Here is a 20,447-nt window from a genome sequence, read left to right as displayed (position 1 = left end):
AAAATCTACAATGATCTATAGCCGGCGTCCCAGCGACCGTTACGACACGCAGAGACAGTACTGGGCAGGACAATTATGGAAATGAAGGAGGGGGGATACATCTATATATATATATTTTAAAATCACAAACTGCATCAATTGGTGGAACTAACCTATATGACAGATAAAATATGCAATTTATATCTATGTAACATAGGATGATTTCCATTTTAAACTCTTATTTCTAGTTTGTTCTCCGTCGGAAAGTGTAAGGATCCACATTTTATGAGTCGTGCGCCGCCGCACTTGAGTCCGTTTCATTGTAGGGGAGAAAACACATTGTTGAGGGTTGAGATTTTGAGTCGTGTCGCAGTCTAGGTCCTCGCATTTTTGATCTGCATTTATTTCGGTAAGTCTTCCGCATGATCGTTTTCTTTTTTAATGTATTGCTCGACTTGAATTGAACATTTTTTGGGTTCACACACTGACGAACACCTTTTTGGGTTTCGTTTATGGGGCGATTGCAAATATGCTTCCCTTTATGGCAGGCGGTGTAACTTCACGGCCTAAATAAAGGGAGAATTCATCTGCAACTATGCGTGCAAGAATATTCCTCTTTACATCTGCATACCGGCTTTCCTGTGTGGAAACAATTAGTAGCGGATTTCTAGTGTTTCTATAGACATGATCACGGAACTAGTGAATTGGGTAGTTGTAAGGTTTAGGGATCAGAGACCGTGCAAGAGCAGCGGCCCTGTCTTATTTTGGGGTCTCTTCTCCCTTTGTAATCCATGTTATTCCGGGGTTGATTGTCCTCGCTGTCTATATCCCAGTGTGTTTGGGTCCACTTAGCCCGTGTGGGCCCCCTTGCCTCTTTTAAAAAAAAACCCTTCCGATCGCTTACCCAGTACGTTAAGCTTGGTGGTGTCAAAATGGCTGCGTGACTCACCGTGGCTGGCCTGCTTTGTGTTTTGTTGCATTTTAAACTCAGACCGCGACGCATACACTAGGGCTGTTAGACCAGGAACATTGAAAATGGGCGCATGAGTATCTTTTTGGGATTTGTATGTAAACGAGGCTTGTTGCAAGGCCTGCTTTAAAAGGATAGAGGGATGCGATGTCAGACGTTCCCGACCGCTGGAGACGTCCGGGGCTGCGCGCTGACGGCCAGCCATGTGTGCGGTCCTATCGGCTTCTACATAAAAGTATACACGTATATAGTTTTAAGCCGCCCCCCGTGGGAAGTAATACATATATATGGGCGAATTAATAAAAAGGAAAGAATCCTTTGTTCGCCTTCCTTTTTTAAAACCTAAAATGGGTTCACGTGTCCATCTGACTCCGAGGCATTCTGGGAAATGTAGTCCCGTGCCAGACTGAAGCAGAGACCTTCTGGGAGATGTAGTCCAGTTCCCCTCACGATAGCAGCAGGCTGATTGCTGCCATATTAACTGTGATGCTGGCATGTGAAAGCATGTATGCGGTAGTTACAGAATCGTACTGTAAATTTTAAGTGTTTAGTCCTTTATACTCTGTGTAAATGTAACTTCACTCTTATCCACAGGGTGTCTTTTATGAATAATCAAAAGCAGCAAAAGCCAACGCTAACCGGCCAGCGTTTTAAAACTAGGAAAAGAGGTGGGTACTGCTGAAGTTTTTGTCTTGGACAATTGTAAACTTGCATAATTTTCCCAGAAGTGATCTTGCAGAAAGAGCAGTGGTACCATGTCTAAATAGTCCTATAAAGAAGTTCCTAACCAAATGTTTATTATTATTATTTTAATCCTGTAGATGAAAAGGAGAGATTTGATCCTACACAGTTTCAGGAAAGCATTGTACAAGGTCTGAATCAAACTGGCACTGATCTGGAAGCGGTAGCTAAGTTCCTTGATGCCTCTGGTGCCAAACTTGACTACCGGCGCTATGCAGAGACACTTTTTGACATCCTGGTGGCTGGTGGCATGCTGGGTAAGGGTGATGAATATCCATCATTTAATCAGTCCAGGCTAATGTCTCATTGGTTCTACCACTTTTTGACTTCTGAAATTTGCTGCTTTTTTCTATTCTGCTCAGCCCCAGGGGGAACACTGTCTGATGACATGACCTGTACAGAGTTCTGTCTCTTTAAAGCACAGGAAGACCTGGAGACCATGCAGGCGTATGCTCAGGTGGGCTTCTTGCATCACTGTGCACCTTTTAATATTTAATATGTTGCATTACAGCTTGCCCTGATTCTTCGGTTTGTTTTTAGGTTTTTAATAAACTTATCAGGCGCTATAAGTACCTGGAGAAAGGTTTTGAAGAGGAGATCAAGAAGGTGAGCCAGTTTTAACATTAAAAATGAAATTTGTTAGTTTTTGTTAAACACACTTATGAATGTAACTGCTTACTGGTTTTCGGTACCTATACAGTGAAGTGTCACTTTTACTCTGTGTGACAGTGACTTGCTGTGCTGCAGCTAGGCATGTCTGTTGAACAGCTGTTTGTGTCCCCCGCAGCTTCTCCTGTTCCTGAAGGGTTTCACAGAGTCCGAGCGTAACAAGCTGGCCATGCTCACAGGCATCCTACTAGCAAATGGGAGCATATCAGCCTCCATTCTGAGTAGTCTCTTCAATGAGAACCTTGTCAAGGAAGGTAGGCATAGACATCTGTAGCCTAACAGTTCCTGGAGGTGGAACTCTATAGTTACTTGGTTAAATCTGAGTTAATTCTATTAAAAAAGAAAAATACCCTGCAGCATAGATTGATTATAAAAACTACTTTGGGGAAGTATTGGGAAAGCAACAAAATGTGTTGATATATAAAGGATTGACTGCATTCCCTCCTTTTTAATTTAGTTTGCAATCTGTCCAGAAAAGTTATCAAAATATTCCAAGGATCTCTTACTTGTTTCCAGGTGTGTCTGCAGCCTTTGCTGTTAAGCTGTTTAAATCATGGATAAATGAGAAGGATATTAACTCCGTCGCTGCCAGTCTCCGGAAGGTCGGCATGGACAACCGACTGATGGTAATCCGGGCCACATGAAGGTCCTTCTCTGATTGGTTGCCCATTTTTACCTGATCTCACACGCAGACTTCCTCGCTCTCCGGTCTCGTACAGGAACTTTTTCCTGCCAACAAGCGGAGCTGTGAGCACTTTGCGAAATACTTCACCGATGCTGGGCTCAAGGAGCTGTCGGACTTTGCCCGGAACCAGCAGTCCATCGGGGCCCGAAAGGAGCTGCAGAAGGAGCTACAGGAGCAGATGTCACGTGGAGATCCTTTCAAAGATGTTAGTCTGGCTTCCCGCTTGCTGTTTGATGGCTGTTCACAGATGTACAGTGTTCTAGTTACAGTTTCTGCAGTGTAGTTGCCCAATCCTGTGCCCATCTGTGGGAGACTCTGGGTTTGAATCCATGCTTTTGGATAAAAATTCTGTAGTTTCCCTTTTGCATTGATTTCTGGTCAGGTACCAGTACCAAAAGTTCCAATATCCAAAGTACCAAACCAGCTGGGGTAGTTTTTCAGTACTTTGTGGTGGGACTTGCACCTCAATTTATTGCTAATTGGTTATGCATATAGCCTGCCTCTAACACACAATACAGTCGCCATCCTGGGGGAAAAAAAGTTACAAAATCAGAAAATAATAGTTAAAAATTATTATTATTAATAATAATATTGTGATGCTGCCTTGCAAACAATCCATCTGCCATCTTGAAAAAGCATAGTTACTAACTCTAAAAACAATAGACAAAGTTTTAAAATGGGGGGAAGAAGTAATAATGATGGATGCGTGGACCCAAGCTGCAGTTGTTATCTGGTTGGAATAACAGATTCAATGAGATACAAAAGTATTTGCTATAATAAGCTAGGCCTGCATGATATATTGATGATGATTGATGATATATTGATGATTGCATGATATGATTGTGGGCAGTGGTGGCTTGATGGTTAGGGAAGCACACTTATAATCGAAAGATTGCAGGTTCGAATCCCCCACCAGCCAGTCACCACTGAGGTACCCTGAGCAAGGTACCGTCCCCAAGCACTGCTCCCCAGGCGCTGAATTAGCTGCCCCCTGCTATGTCACGAAAGTCACATATGGGTCAAATGCAGAGGACACATTTCGTTGTTGCGCACTGTGTGCTGTGCTGTGGTGTGTTAACAATGACCACTGATCACCAAATTCTAATTCTGATCAAATTCTAATATGCAGTAAATATTGGGATATTTATCAAGCACGGCATCAAGTTCAAAAATTTTCACAAAGCTGTCTTGGATTATTAGGAAAATGATTGACTGGTTTAGGGAGTGAATGCTGAGCTCATCCAAAAGCAGCAATGGTAAACTTGTAATTGATTCTTCTTTTACCTACACTAATTAATATTGATAGGAAACAAAATGTAGCAAGTATTGAAATTTCAATGATTGTTCCTTATTAGGGAGCACCCTAGCAGTTGGGTCCTGTAATCAAGCCACTGAATTGCAACTGCTCCAGGATGTTTGCTGACCTTCTTGATCTAAAGCGTTCCTCACTTTTCCTGTTACTTCAAGTATAACATCCTTTTTTTAAGATAAATTTGGTTATTTTCCTCTTACCAGAGGGGGATCTGTAATTCAGTAGTCTTGAAAACACTGAAATTGTCTGTTAATAAGACACAGTATACTCAGTGTGGACATTCTTTGAACATTTTACATTGGCAGATAATGCTGTATATAAGTAAGTATGTAATAGGGGTGGGTGGTACACCGGTGTCAGTCATTACCGCTGCCATTATGCACCACGATATGGATTTTCAGTATACCATTAACACCGCGATATGGATTTTCAGTATACCATTAACACCGCGATATGGATTTTCAGTATACCATTAACACCGCGATAAGTCAACAACCTAATTATACAATGGCCTATTTATAAAAAATATAGCATTTAATTTTCTTCAAAGATTAATTTGTAATCTAAATACTTGTGCTTAAATAGTATATGTAACCAGTTTAGCTGTGTTGTCTGAATTTTCTATTATACGCACTCTGCAATGTTGCAATAGCAAATTAAAATTCATAATAATGTGTGTAATTATACACATTAAACAGTCACCTGTTTCCACACACACACACACACACACACACATACATATATATACATATATATGTGCATATGTGCCGCTGCCGTAATGCAAGGTTTGTGGTAAACGGTACTACTACCCAGTTAACACTAGAACCGCCCCTTTCCCCATACCAATGAAAGTCAAACTCCTTTAACCTCCAAGTAAGACGTATTTTGGTGTTTGCAGACCTTTTTTTTGTGCTTTTGTGCCGTTAGTGTTAACAGCAGTGAATCTAACACCTAACAGAGTGGCTGGTAAGTCCTTAAATGGTACAGCTGAAAAGTTTTCAAAAGCAGTGTTTTATAAAATGTTAGGTAAATAGACGTAGTTTACTTGTTATTGCATGTTCGTCTAAGTTTACGGTTTTTAATAACTGCATAGAGGAATGTAATTTTTTATATATCTTTTATAACATGGTTGAAACAAAATTATTTTTCTGGGTTGCCAGCTTTCAGGCATCTGGCCTGACATGGTTTCAGACACGGGCTCATGCAAGAAATCTTACGACAAATCTATATTATTCCATTATAAACCTGACATTAGCTACATTAAAAGCATTGGGGTAGTTTGCGAACTCTACAGACTGTTTACAAGGTTAAACATTTACATATAAAGGTGTGTGTGCGCATGCATGTGCAGACTTTTTTCGAATCGAAAATCTCTCTCCAGCTAGCTGACCAAAGTTGGCAACCCTACGTTTTATTTGAGATGAACTGTAAAATGCAATTTTCAGGCGAAGCAGCTTGTCATTCTGTTTGTGTTGTTAGTCTGACAATTATAAAACAAATATACAGTGTCATAGGTAATGTTTTCTCATATCTTTTTCAAAGACCACCCATACCCAACTGTAATATCAATTAAAGTGTACTTAACATATTATAAAATCTTTTATTTACATAAAGGGACAGAACGTGCTACTGCTTCCAAAACTTGGGAAAAAGTAATACAGTAATGAAAAATACCATGATAGTAATTTTAGGTCATATTGCTCACCCCTAGTATATAATGTATCTGTGCCATAGATCATTGCCTATGTAAAGGAGGAAATGAAAAAGACCAACATCTCTGAGCAGACCATGGTTGGCATTGTGTGGACCAGTGTGATGAGCTCCGTGGAGTGGAACAAGAAAGAAGAGCTGGTCACTGAGCAAGCCATCAAACACTTGAAGGTGAAGCTGCTTTAATGGCAGCAAAATAAGTCTCTTATTTTTATAATTTTTTTCTCCTGAGTAGTTTTTACTGCCATTATTTCAGGACACCATGTTCAGAGGAATTACTGCTTTGTTAAATGTCCCTGTTGGAAATTCACCCAAACTGTCTAATAGTAAGTTCACAGTATCTGGGGCTCTGATATTTTATTATAATTTTATTTGTTTTGTCATGTCCCTTTTAGCAATACAGCCCCCTCCTGAAAGCCTTCACCTCCCAGGGCCTGTCAGAGCTCACCCTGCTGCTGAAGATCCAGGAGTACTGCTACGACAACATTGACTTCATGAAGGCCTTCCAGAAGATCGTCGTGCTGCTTTATAAAGGCACGTTACCCTGGCACTGCCTCATCAGGGGCGGCAACCACCACCTTGTCCCTCTGGCAGCCCCGTTCACGTGGCCTCTTTGATTTTCTCCTATAGCGGATGTCCTGAGTGAGGAAGCCATTTTGAAGTGGTATAGCGATGCCCACATGGCGAAAGGCAAGAGCGTTTTCCTCGAGCAGATGAAAAAATTTGTTGACTGGCTCAAAAACGCCGAAGAAGGTAAGTGCCAAGTCAGTCACTGTTAAGTGGCAAGCTAATTAGCTGATTATTCAGAACAACTGCATTCGATTTTTTTTTTAAGCCTTTTAGTGTGCTTGTGATTACCATAAGTGGTGCTGAGCATGACAGCGTGTCCGTATGTTTTCCAGAGTCCGAGTCTGAGGAAGAGGAAGCCGACTGAGACCTCCCGAGATGTTTTTAAGTGCTAGCAGCCAGATCACTAGAATGTTTTGTTACGAAGTGCTCGTCTTTCCAGTTTTCTTTCTTCTACTCTACCTCCTACACCCCACCACCTCCCCTCCCCCAACTCTAACATCTAGATGTAATTTTAAGGGCTGCAACTACAGTTAATTTTAACTTACCTTTTTCTAAAGTAAGTTTATATAAAATATAGTGCTGGTCAGTTCAGCCCCCCTAGTCACCAAAAGTTTGAAGATTAAAAAGATTCGGTAATGCTTACAAGTTAACTGTTCCCAGAAGAGTATTTAACTTGATGTGATCTGCCGATTTAAAGATCCCGGGCTTTATTTAAAAATGACATTCCAGCTAATATTTCACTCAAAATGGCTGCCCTTTTTGAGTTGCTGCCTAGTGGGGAAGCTTCTCCATATCTAAGCTTCCTGAGGTTTTTTATTTGTAATCCCCCACTTTTGTCTTGTTTCCTTTAAAGCCAAAGCCCTCCTTTTTGTAATGTCGTTTATAGCCCCCTCTAGGTTGCCCTTATTGACTTTTGGATAAAATCCAAGATCTGCAGAAGTGGAGCTGGTGGACCTTAAGCTTCCCATGTGTCTTCTGTAAGATACAGTGCCAGCATATTTCATTTCTGTTTCTTTATCCTGGTCTATCAATCGACTTTTTAAATAAAGAGAATTAAAGGTATTTGTTGTTTTTTTTTTTTTGTGCTTGGTCAGTGAGTCCTATTTAACCGATTGATTTGAGTCTTTTTAAGCAAACTATTCAGTTCATAAATGTAAGCTAGGAATGGAATGTATGATTCAGGTAGGTTCAGAATTGTCTATCATTGTGGTGTTCCTCATAATTTTATTTGCTATTTTAGAAAAACTGATAGTCAGACCTCGGACATGGGCGAGGTTAGGTTCCAGAACCCGTCGCGAATGAGGATAATTTGCGGATGTTTGGTAGAGTCACTAAAAATGGTAATATGTGCTTATTTCTATAGTGTAAACCCTAAATATGACCACAGTCAACCTCCCAAAACACTTTAATTTCATTTAAAAGTTAGCTTAATACATTACCTTTAAAAAAAAAAACAAATATTTGATGTAAAAATCGAGTACAGTATCGCTTAACGGATATTTGTCACACTAGCACATTACAGTACACTAATGTTACCCCTACTAATTCATAGAACATGGCTTTGGCTGCCGTTTTCTTTTGCATTCACAGTAAGGTAAAACGAGTAAACAAATGGGACTGTAAATTAATGAGTCCTGGCTGCCCAACACCCAGTTGGAGTGACAGGTGTTGATCCCTGCCCATATCTTTCTGCATTCAACGTCGACTATGAGTACTAACTTAGCTTATCTTCTAAGATAGCCCATATTTTATACATTATGACCTTGTTTTGGCTCATCGGTATACAAGGTGCCTTATGGGACATTTATGACCAACCTGATCAAGGGTGTAAGTTAGGATGGTTCAGAGAATGCACAGTATAGTTTGTGTTTATGGAAACAGTCTTGGATAAAAACTATAGAAGATGGTTGAATGAAGGAATTTTAATTTAAAGTATGTGATTATCTTGGAGGCTGTGGATTGGAGAGATTTAGTTGGCAAATTTATTAATGGCATTAAAATGTCATGTAACCAAAATATGTGTGATAAAGCAAAGTATATAGTCTAGTCTCAAGGAGTGTAACTAAGCATGTTTAAGTTTTTTCTTTCAAACATTACAGAACAAGAGCATAATATGACAAATGAGACAAGTACATTTTTCCTGGGACATTTAGAAAAATACTCAAATGTACTGCACTTTTCTCCCTAACACTTATCGCAGTGGGACCCCTGTATTCATGGTTCCAATTATTCACAGTTTGCTGCAGTCCAAAAAAAAGGACAATTCCAGAAATAAACAGTTCATAAGTTTCAAACCATGCACTAGTACAAGTTGTCACTGGGTGAAATTTGCCAGCTTGTTACTGCAAGTTATGTAGGCTTATGTGATATATTTTTCACTGTATACTGTAGGAATAACCTGTGTTCTCCATTGCTTCTTTGTTCTTTGAGGGTTATAAAAAGCATGATTTTCATTCCTCTGTCATTTCTTGATACTGGATATTTTTTCATTCCTCTTTCTGCTATTGGGAATTAGGCTAAAACATCAGATTCCCTTTCATTCAATGTAGAGAGCACAGTACTGTAGAATAATGTACTCATGGGCACATACAGGGGAACTACTGTAATTGCAATAATTCTCAGCATTTGGCTGGGTAGGTGCTGTAGCTCAATATTCTACACTGCTGTTTCATCTTTAACCAGCAGGTGTCACAGTGGTTAAAGACCTAGGTTTATGATCAATAACAGAAGCCCTGATATTTGCCATCCACAGGCTCTTGAATTTATTCAGAAAAAAGTTTGTCTGAAACATTCAAATTAAACAGGTTTGTTTCTTTGGCATAAAAGTGTTTGTAATTCGACACAGTTTTAGAATATGAATCATTTCAAATCAGTGGCTACAGTTTTTTACATGGGGTGGCCAGGGGGTGGCCACTGCTATTTCAGGGGGTCCACACACACACGCACTGTACTCATAAAGTTGAAATAATAAATTAAGGAATTCAAAAGTTTTATTTTATTAATTCAAAATATGAAAATATAATAATTTACTCATCATCTACTCACTTTGTTGTGAGTTAATAAGTAATGACAGAATTTGATTTTTTTTAGTTGAACTTTCCTGAAGCTCGGCTTAAATTCTAACATTGGTTGAAACATGTGATTGCCTGGTAGATGCTCTGACCTGCTGGTGGACCTGAAGTCTGACCACACTGACTCTGACTAGTCTCAGGTATGGAGCTGCTGTGGGATCCAGTGCAAAGGGTAGGGTCTGTTTGAACCTGATCTGCCTGTTTGTGCTTCTTTATAAAGAAGTCTGATATCTCGCCCTTTCTTTTCATGTTTAATTGACCCTGTGCAAAAATATTACAGTCTGGTTACATCTGATCCAGTTAGAAACACACATTAAAATCAGAAACCGATCTAAATAACATTATTCTGAAGAAAGTATATGAGCTGGCTATTACATTTAAACTAAATTTAACTCACAAACAGCTAGCCTAACATTACTTCCCCATATTAGCAAAATATTTGAGCATCGTAAATGAAATATAATAACTTAAATACATGGTATGTGTATGTAATACTAGCACAGATGAAGTATAGCGTTAACTGTCTAAAGTGTGAATTGATCTCTCTAATCTCATTAAGTTAACTGTTAACTTACACAGCGGATAATAAATGTTACTCAGCAATCAAACCTTACAATAAACTATAAAACGTATTTCAAATATGATGTTTTATTATTCGTCTTACCTTGAAACCATGCTATTGTCTTCGGCTCGTCCTTGATTTGAAAATAGCTTGAGCAGCGTTGCCGGCAAAATTCAAAAACTTCTTTAGACAAATGAGATGTCAATCAGCATCAGGAACTGCCAGCAGCAAATAAAATTTTGGGGTGGCACCCGGGGTGGCCAATCGGATGTCAGGGGTGTCCAGTGCCACCCCAGACACCCCTCTGGTGTTTCAAATAGAAGCGATTAGATCAGAAATCGCTAGACAAATTGTCTACCTGTGAATATAACCAAAATGAGTATGAGTATAGTGCAGTCAATCTGGCTATTTTTAAGCAAAGTTTGCCCTAATGTCATTCCAAATATAGATATGCATTTATGTATGGGAAGTAAGTCTTAGGCCTTGAAACTTGGAGTGAGACTTTGTTTCACTTTTGATAGGATGGTTTATCTGTAATGCATTACTATAATGCAGGAGGTGGACAAAATATTAAAAACACCACATGAAAAATTACTTACAAGTAACTAAATTACAATTATAAATGCAGCTGAGCTGAAAGGAGTCGATGCCTGAACTATGGCTGCCTTGGCCACGAAAACCACAGAATTATTTAATATGTCAAAGGGAATGGTCTCAAAAATCCTGACAGCACACAGACCAACTGAATCAGCAAAGAGGAACAATGGTGGCAAATCAGAGCTCACCGACAGAGATGGATGGCCACCACAAAAGTGCAGCCTCAAACATCAACACCGAACTGAATCAGCAAAGGAATGTACACTGTCAACTGGAATTAATGGCAAGGCGACCAATCCAAGTCTGCCTGTATCCAAACCCCAGTGTACCAAGCACAAAACCTGAATCTTTTAGCAATGGATATAAATATGACCAGCGACATGTCACCATTTCTGTTACATCCATTTGGGATTATATCTGGTGAAAGATAACTGGTAAACATGCTGGTAGATCCATAATGGTATGCATGAGCTCCTTTGATTGTGTGACTTCAGGGACAGGTACTGTTCCCTCATGGTAAATAAATAGTTACATTTTAGTGATTGCATGAGCACCAAGGACAAGTAAAATATCTTCTCCAACCTCCCAAGTCACTACATCACAAAATCATTGAACCGATTTGAGAAGTACAGGGTGCAAAGGCCTCGGCAGGTCAGTGCCTGTGATCAGTAGCTTAAATTCCCTGATGAGTGACCCAAAACTTGTATTATAGCATCACAAGAAGGTCTGAAGCCAAAGGGTGACACTTCTTGGTACCGTTTTTCAATAAGGCTACACATATAAAGAGTTTATGAATGGTTTATAACCTGGTTATTAATTAGGTTATAACACTGAATTATTAGTTATAACTGTTATAACTGTTAAAGTACAGATATTTTATGGGTTCCACTGAAATAAAGGTAGCTGATTACGAGAAAGATCTCGGTATGTATGTTGATGCTTCCATGTCCCACTCTCGCCAGTGTGGGGAAGCAATAAAAAAGGCGAACAAAATGTTGGGTTATATCTCTAGGTGTGTGGAGTTTAAGTCAAGGGAGGTGATGTTACACATATATAATTCCTTGGTAAGACCCCACCTAGAATACTGTGTGCAGGTTTGGTCACCATACCTCAAGAAGGACATTGCTGCCTTAGAAAAGGTGCAACGAAGAGCTATGAGAATGATTCCTGGTCTTAGAGGAATGTCTTATGAGGAGAGGTTAGCGGAACTGAATCTGTTTAACCTTGAGCAAAGGAGACTAAGGGGGGATATGATTCAGGTCTATAAGATTCTAACGGGTCTGGATGCTGTTCAGCCAAATGACTATTTCAATATTAGTCTAAATACTAGAACTCATGGCCATAAATGGAAATTAGCGGGAGAACATTTTAAAACAAATTTGAGGAAGCACTTCTTTACACAGCGTGTAGTTAGAGTGTGGAATAGTCTTCCTGCTAGTGTAGTGGAAGCTAAAACCATGGGTTCCTTTAAATCAGAGCTAGATAAGATTTTAACAACTCTGAGCTATTAGTTAAGTTCTCCCCAAACGAGCTTGATGGGCCGAATGGCCTCCTCTCGTTTGTAAATTTCTTATGTTCTTATGTAAGGTCTTTTTATTGAGTAACTACCATTTACAAGTGGCAAAAGGGAGCCTTATTGTAAAGTGGTTCCCACTTCTCTTTATTACAGTAAGTCCTTGATATTGTTAAATATTTCCGTTATTTTGCCCACCACAGTACACCCCACATGTAGCTGGAAAATTTTACTAGCCACTAGATGGCAGCAAATGCCAGCTCATTTTTTGGTACCATTTATGGGAAGAAAAACAGCACCCTGAAAGACATGACTGTTGTTTGCATATGATATTTAGTGGTTGTCTTGAATGGATTTATGGATAAAATGATAACATTTTGAAACTCCAAAAGATAGCCAATTTCTTTTTGCAAAGTACATCCTCAGATGTCAGGTTTACTGTAAGATAAAAGAAAAATCCCAGTGCTTTGTTCCTGCCTTTCCAGATTGATGTTACTTATTCCTGTTAGCATGTACAATAGCCAATGAGCTTCTCAAAGAACTATGATGATATCCCAGGAGAGAAAAAGAGGTTACCATACACACACACACACACACACGTGAAAATCCATACTGTACATTTGTATTCCACTGTCTATGATAAACAGGTGCCTGATACAGTGTGAATGTACCAGCGACTGACACAGGGGGAAACAAGCCCTACACCGCCAGAATAAAGAAGTGAAAAGAGGGTGATTATGATATTTTTTTTAAAAGTGAGAAAAGGACCCCGGGAAGTCTGCTCAAAGTGCATTGTCGCAGTGTCAGGTGCTGCGACAAGCTGAGCACCATTAATACTTTTCTTTTTTTAGCAAGGTTATAGTGGGTGGCTCCCCAGAAAATGTACTAGGCAATGGTACACCAGTTAGCGCTCAGGTCTTTAAAAGTGCCTCACAGAGCGCGCTCAGTGCGCCGGCACACCAGTGGTGCTCTTTGGCACCGTAGCGTTCTCCCCAGCGTATTAAGGGGCAGAGAAATTAGTCCTGTATCAGTGAGCCATGTAGGGGATGGATCAGCTGGCAGGAGGCTCTGGGTTCAAAGTGGGGCTCTTGCATGGCGTGTGGAGGACAGATCCCACATGCAGAGATCACATTTCGACCTTCCTCTTTATAGAGGCCTCCCTGGATGGTGCGGTCATGCCCTGAATCTTACACGTAATGCTGACATTTAGCTACCTATCTCTAATTCAAAATGACCCATTTAAGCACCGTATTCAAAGGTACTATAGCAGGGCTCTGCTTGACAGCTTAAACTGCCAGTGTTCTTAACCACGTCTTATATTATTATTATTGTTGTTGTCGTTGTTTTGTTGTTGTTGTTTTTGTTGGACTTCTTATAGTACAGTTTTTTTCATACATGTATGATAATAAACAGAGAAAAATAAATTTACATAAACATACTAAATTTATTAACACAGACCTGAAGCCTTTGATCATGTTGTCATAGGTAAGAATTGTGCACCTTTAAAAAAATCATTCCAATACTCTGATACTCCATTCAGCACTCTCATACTATGTTTGACAAATATTAATTTATATATAAATTATATATATATATATATATATATATATATATATATATATATATATATATATATATATATATTTCTCCTACTTACAGGGGGTGTCTACCAGTGCTTCTTATTAATAGCTTATATCCTTAAAGAAAACTTATAGTAAGTTTGCCTAGCCAGTGATCAGGGGTAGCAGTTCTTACAGCTGTGTTTTGTAGGGCTGCACTTTGTGGACGTCTCTGGAAACGTGAACAGGCTAAGTCAGCATCGCATGAGTCCGTCACAGGGATGAGTGATGCATCCCACCGTTTACGTAGCCCCCCACACCGTTGCTCGTTAAAGTCCCAGAGACAGCTCTATGACAATTAATTGTCCAGTAAAACTGCAGCTTGCAGTTTTCCTTGTTTTGTTTTTTGTGCAATCAGCAACTCTGCCATGTAATGGGACACCTCCCCTAATCGCCTTTCTGGACCTTCCCCTCTCCCCTCTACTCATGCCAATATGACTATATTCAGGCTTTGAAGCAGTGCACGGATTCCCCAGCTGCTGATTTTCTAGCAGTGGATTCAAGGGAGTGTGGGGGTGTCGAAGTTCATCACCTCCATACACACTTTACTTGCTGTCGCAGTCCCTCACACGGGGACCTGTGACAACAACATGATGTCATTTGGGATGTTTCTTAACTCTTATCAAAGATTTTTTTTCTGCACAACAGTAGTGTTAAAATTGATAACAACACTACTCAGCTGTTAATCACAATAGCTGACAAACATTCCAGGTTTCGTCACTTTCAGGCATTGAAACAAACAAAAATAAATAAAAAAAAACATTTATCCGTGGCACGTGACAACCCCCTATGAGGTACAGAGGTTAAGGACGTTCAATTGTGAAATGCAACTTCATGTCTCTGAAAGGAGCGATTTCCTGCCTGCCAGTGATAATGGATCATCTTTCTCAGAAAGACGTCACAATCACGGCTTAATAACTGATCACTAAATGACGGGGGGACATCCGCTCCCCTCCTCAGCCAGCGGATTCTAATCTTTAGACCATATTTTGACAGGAAACACAAATGGTGTCTGGATTGCTGAGTAAATTAAAAGCACAGAAAAAATGATCTGAACAGCCAATCACATCACATCATCATTGCCTGCCTTCATGATATTGAAGGTGAGTCATGTTTTGGGGTCTATCCTCTTACAGCCTCAAACTCCTCATCTGCCTCTGTACCTCGTCAATGTCTGGAAATTTTATGGTGCTGTGCATGGCACACAAAAAAGGTCAAAATAATTCACAGAAGGGAGACACGGATCATTGGGGAAGCTGCCAGGTAAACACTGATCCAGATGTAAATGATGTAAACAGAGATAATGGTCGCGATCTTATCCAACATTTAAATCACTCTCAGAGTATTAGGAAGCATCATCTGAATTAAACACATTTAATCAACTGTGGGACACAAAGCTTAAGTTGACTGCCCCACATACAACATGCTACAAATAAAAATGCATGTATTGAATTTTACTAATTTTCAGGTACATCACATCGATCTTCCAACCCCATAACCAGTACAGGGCACAAGAGCACCTTGGACAGAATGCTAGTTCATTGCTGGTCACACACGACATCGGCAAGTTAGACAGGACAGGAAGAAACCTGCAGGAAACATGCATAATGCAGAGAACATGCAAACTCCACACACAGATGAGGCAGGATTTGAACCCTAGAGGTGTGCAGTTATAGTGATACACACTGAGCCCCCACACCACCTGGGTATGACACAGAAATAGCTATCTCATTAAACTGACATTTCTGAATACAATTTCAGCCTTGTGACACTGTTAGAATGTTCCAGAACAGCTGCTGTACCAAGAGGAAGAAGACACAGCACCCCTGATCAAACTCATTTAGAAACAATACATTATGTTATGGAGGAAAGTTAGAAAGTTACAAAGGAAAGTGGGATAACTGATGCTTTGGGAATTTGCACTGAAATTTTAGAATTATATATTGAAAACATGGTTGACAATCCTTACTTATAATCCATTTATGGTTTTCAGCAACCAAATACATATTTCATATATAATGAATATTTTAAATGAATCTGCTTTTTATGTCTATGATACATTCTTTTGGAGAAATAAGCTTAATGCGAACAGGTATTCCTAAAGACCTAAGACAGGGCATTTTTCTTTTAAACCTAAATTTAGCATAATTTATACTAGACATTTCCTTTTGTTCATGTTAAGTCAGGAAAACAGTCTCAGTTTAAGGGGTGAATAACAAGTTTTGATACACCAGCACTGACTGAAGAAGAGATCCACACAGTCATATACCTCGGCTTAACAGCCTAATGCCAATTCCCTAACGATCCAATTATGAGCATTGGAATAGAATTTTGTACATGTTGTTTCATTTGCAATGTTGTAGGTATATTTAAACAGGGTCTCATTAACACAGCTGGTTGGTTTCAAGGAGTACCTACTGAGTTAAGGTTCCTGACCCCATAGAGAAGAATCATTTCTCACTAATCCTTGTGTGTTGAAAAACGTGCCCCCCAGCCACCATCCAACTGATGGTTATGTATAAATTGACAATTGCTTCAGCGTTCCTCGCGGTAAACCACCATCCAAAAATAATCAAAAGATAAATACATGAACTTTGTGTCCTGTGTGTTAGTATTTGTTGTTCTCGCTTGTGCTGTATGGCTGAGAGAGGGTCTGCCAAGCCCTCATGGACCTCAGGACTGCTAGAAGGCTCTGATGTTGGTCAGGGGCCCTAAACACTCCCACGCTTGCTTCTGCCTTTACCCTGATGGACTGATTAAGTGTGAGGCCCGCTGTACTTCTGTAAGCCTCAACTGCTCATTAATTGAAAAGAAAGAAAAGCTTCAGTGGATTCAAGCAAAAAAGTGCTTCAACAAGAGCAAAAGTGATCTTTACAAGACCTATCATGCAAGGCACATTTGCTCCATCCCTTGTTATTACAAACAAAGGCATCAGAAAGCCAATATCCAATCCCAAGAGCTTTATCATTTGTGAGTCAAAAGGCTCCCAAATGTAAGTACTGTGCAATATTTCTTAAGCTACTAAGCTTATTTGCATGCCAATAAATAAAAATTGCAATTAGAATAACTATTCACTAAGGACAAGGATGCACAGTGGTCAATGAAGACCTAGACGGTTATGATACATGAGAAGATTGGGCTTTCATACTCTTTCCATACTTTTTCATTTCACAGCAAATTGTACCAGTACAACTGTGCATGTGATAAATAAAATCATGAATCTGGAACCTTTGCTGCAGTGGTGGACATTTCAGGGCCAGAAAGTAAAAATCCAGATGAAGATTTTGTTTTAACCAACCTGAAATGTCCACTCTGATCTACTGAATGGGCTTTTATACTCTCCTGTTTATAGTTCACGTTCCTTCTCATGGTTCATACTCTGCATGCACTGGATTCCCTCAGAATTATGTATTATTAATAATAACAATAATAATAATAATATTCAGAACTTTTTTTCTTTCGTAGGTTGACTGGCACCACGTTAACTTTCTGTGTGAGTAGGACACCACATTTCTGGCTGTATTATGGTTATGGCCACCATATTGTAAAAAGTTAAGCCTGATTAAGAAATTGTTCAGTAAAGAGCTTCACTCCGGCCCACCCTAATTTAATACAGACCCACCCATTGGCAATTTTATCCGCCACTGCTTATAGGTGACCAGCAAACAGTTTTAGGGCTTTGGCATCAAACCAAGGTCTGTAGACAACCATCAGATAAGCACGTTATGAACTACGTAATCTGCACCATAAGTACAAATCTCTTTGGAAGCACTTACTATAAACATATAATATAGTAATCATCTTCTATACCACTTATCTAGAACAGGGTTGCAGTGTAATATTAATAAATTATAACAATAATCAATTTTACGAAGTCTAATGTAGACAGGAAGTAGCGGGTAGTTATTAGAGGCACAATGTCGCAGAGGGAATGCGTTCATAGTGGAGTACTGCAGGGTTCAATTTTAGGACCATTATTTTTCCTAATTTACATTAATGATATTGACACCAATACATACACTAAACTGGTTAAATTTGCAGACAACACCAAGGTGGGTGGTATAGCAGATACTAAACTAGCAGCACAGAGGCTACAACGGGATCTTGATTTAATTAGCGACTGGGCTGATACCTGGCAGACGAAATTTAACGTAGATAAATTTAAGGTAATCCATGCAAGGAGCAGAAATATAAAGTACAGATATTTTATGGGTTCCACTGTAATAAAGGTAGCTGATTATGAGAAAGACCTCGGAGTGCATGTTGATGCTTCCATGTCCAACTCTCGCCAGTGTGGGGAAGCAATTAAAAAGGCCAATAGGATGTTGGGTTACATCTCTAGGTGTGTGGAGTTTAAGTCAAGGGAGGTGATGCTATGATTATACAATTCCTTGGTAAGACCCCACCTAGAATATTGTGTGCAGGTCTGGTCACCATACCTTAAAAATGACATTGCTGCCTTGGAAAAGGTTCAATGTAGGGCTACAAGAATGATTCCTGGTCTTAGATGAATGTCTTATGATGAGAGGTTAGATGACTTGAATCCGTTCAGCCTTGCACAAAGGGGATTAAGGGGGGACATGATCCAGGTATATAAGATTCTAACAGGTCTCAATGCTGTTCAGCCAAATGGCTACTTTAATATTAGTTTAAATACTAGAACCTGTGGCCATAGCTGGAAATTAGCAGGAGAACATTTTAAACTGATTTTGAGAAAAACCCTGAGTTCCTTTAAATCAGAGCTAGATAAGTTTTTAACAACTCTGAGCTATTAGTTAAGTTCTCCCCAAACGAGCATGATGGGCCAAATGGCCCCCTCTTATTTGTAAATTTCTTATGCTCTTATGATCAGCAGGCCACATCCTATGCTGTTCTATCTCTTGCAATTTGTGTGTCATTAATCCTTACCACAACGGTCAATAACAGCATGAAGAAAACTGGACGAGATCTGGAATTGAAGAAACATCACGGAAACCTTCTTAAGTTGTTCTGTAGAAACTACCCACTGTACCACCCTCCAATGCACCTAGAATACACTGGGGCTCCACTTTGATCAGCCACAGCAGTATTCCTGCAAGCTGAAATCAGAATCAGCATCATTAGATCTATCTGCTCTCCCTTGAGTCTCATCTGATGACTGTGTGTCTGCTGCAGGTTTCATAGTTAAGGTGGAAAGAAAGGAGCATTTGTGGTTTTCTTGGTACCTCTTTTTTAAGAGATTACCACTTCACAATGCACATTAGTTTCCTTACATTACTATATTAAAACGGTGTCAGAAATCAGAGATAAGACACACAATCATACATTTTCAAACTTTAAACACACATTGAAACACAAAATAGTCAGCAAAGTTTTCCTCCTCAAGTTAACTCTTGCTGATTAAAGATATAAACAAGGCCATTTTTGCTGTGGTCCACTCAATCAGCGCATAAAGAAGGAATCTTACATTTTCAAAAAAGCAGTTTATTTTTCAGAAATTTGCCCATAAACTAAAGGATGACATTCTTCCACAGTGTAAAGGTGTGAGCAGTAGAAACAAATATACAAACACAGTGTTAGGGAAGCTACTTGTGACTAAAAGCAGCTAAGCTACAACCAAGATGCTGTTTTGTTATAGTTGTTAGCTATACTGCAAGCTACAGAGAAAAAGTAAATAACCACAGTACATCAAAGCTATTTCATCCGGTAATACTTCATATTTATGCTGTTGGATACTCTTAATAAATAAAAAAGAAGAGAGATTTTGATAATCTGTCGAAGAACCAAAGTGCTCCTATACATTTTAATGAAATGTCAGCCCTTTATTTTATATGCAAAAATTATAGTATAATGTATAATAAAGTTATATCATCTTTATGCCATATTGTTTGGTGTCTTTAACCTTTTTATCACCATTTCTTAGTTCATTATTGTTATAACATTTTTCAACATTTAAGCTGCTAAAGCACACACGGATGCGAATGTATGTTGTACTGTCACCTCTGCAAACAGTAGCCTGAGCACGAGATGAACAGTGTCTCGCGGGGATGCTCGTGCTGCTGGCAGTGGGGCGGAAACGGTAATAGCTGCGCTACTAATAAGCTACTGAAAAAAGTAAAGTTGTAGTTAGCTACTCTCCAACACTGCAAACAGAGAAACAAAAAGTACGAAATATTATTACATTATGTATACATTCTAATCCCTAGGATATTTACAGTATTTACAGTATATGACAATGAAGGGAAAAGTTATCAGAGCAGAGCTTGGAAAATTGGGTTCACTTTGTTCTCCTAATGAGTCCCCTTGGTCGCCCCCTAAGTGCACACTTGATAGTGGTCATGCTCGTCAGATAGAGAGAAATGGCCAGATCATCACAGCTTAGACCACACTCAAGGTAAATGAAACAGGTACTCAAGGAACACCCTGGACCCTCAGAGCATGGCTACAGTCCCTGGCTGTGTCTGAAAGCT

At 39.5% G+C, this 20,447-nt stretch overlaps 1 protein-coding gene across 1 annotated transcript; it reads left to right on the top strand.

Moving 5' to 3' along the window:
* The first annotated feature begins 237 nt into the window (after positions 1-237).
* On the top strand, positions 238-7,698 carry LOC111846109 (eIF5-mimic protein 2-A-like). Its single transcript, XM_023815988.1, has 12 exons — positions 238-388; positions 1,544-1,617; positions 1,771-1,947; positions 2,053-2,147; positions 2,231-2,296; positions 2,478-2,613; positions 2,876-2,985; positions 3,079-3,249; positions 6,091-6,237; positions 6,462-6,600; positions 6,697-6,819; positions 6,969-7,698. The coding sequence occupies exons 2-12, from the start codon at positions 1,554-1,556 to the stop codon at positions 6,998-7,000; spliced, it is 1,260 nt and encodes a 419-aa protein (XP_023671756.1). The 5' UTR covers positions 238-388; positions 1,544-1,553; the 3' UTR covers positions 7,001-7,698.
* The last annotated feature ends 12,749 nt before the right edge of the window (positions 7,699-20,447 follow it).

The sequence above is a fragment of the Paramormyrops kingsleyae genome, chromosome 16 (assembly GCF_048594095.1).
Source record: "Paramormyrops kingsleyae isolate MSU_618 chromosome 16, PKINGS_0.4, whole genome shotgun sequence".
Lineage (NCBI taxonomy): Eukaryota > Metazoa > Chordata > Actinopteri > Osteoglossiformes > Mormyridae > Paramormyrops > Paramormyrops kingsleyae.
Note: the sequence above shows the minus strand (reverse complement) of the source record. Positions and strands in the feature narration are given on the sequence as shown.

Bases quoted from the DNA above. Each gene is read 5' to 3' on its own strand.
- LOC111846109 (XM_023815988.1), top strand. From the start codon at position 1,554: ATGAATAATCAAAAGCAGCAAAAGCCAACGCTAACCGGCCAGCGTTTT. The intron at 3,250-6,090 runs GTTAGTCTGGCT...TCTGTGCCATAG, and splicing joins GTGGAGATCCTTTCAAAGAT to ATCATTGCCTATGTAAAGGA. The intron at 6,601-6,696 runs GCACGTTACCCT...TTTCTCCTATAG, and splicing joins CGTCGTGCTGCTTTATAAAG to CGGATGTCCTGAGTGAGGAA.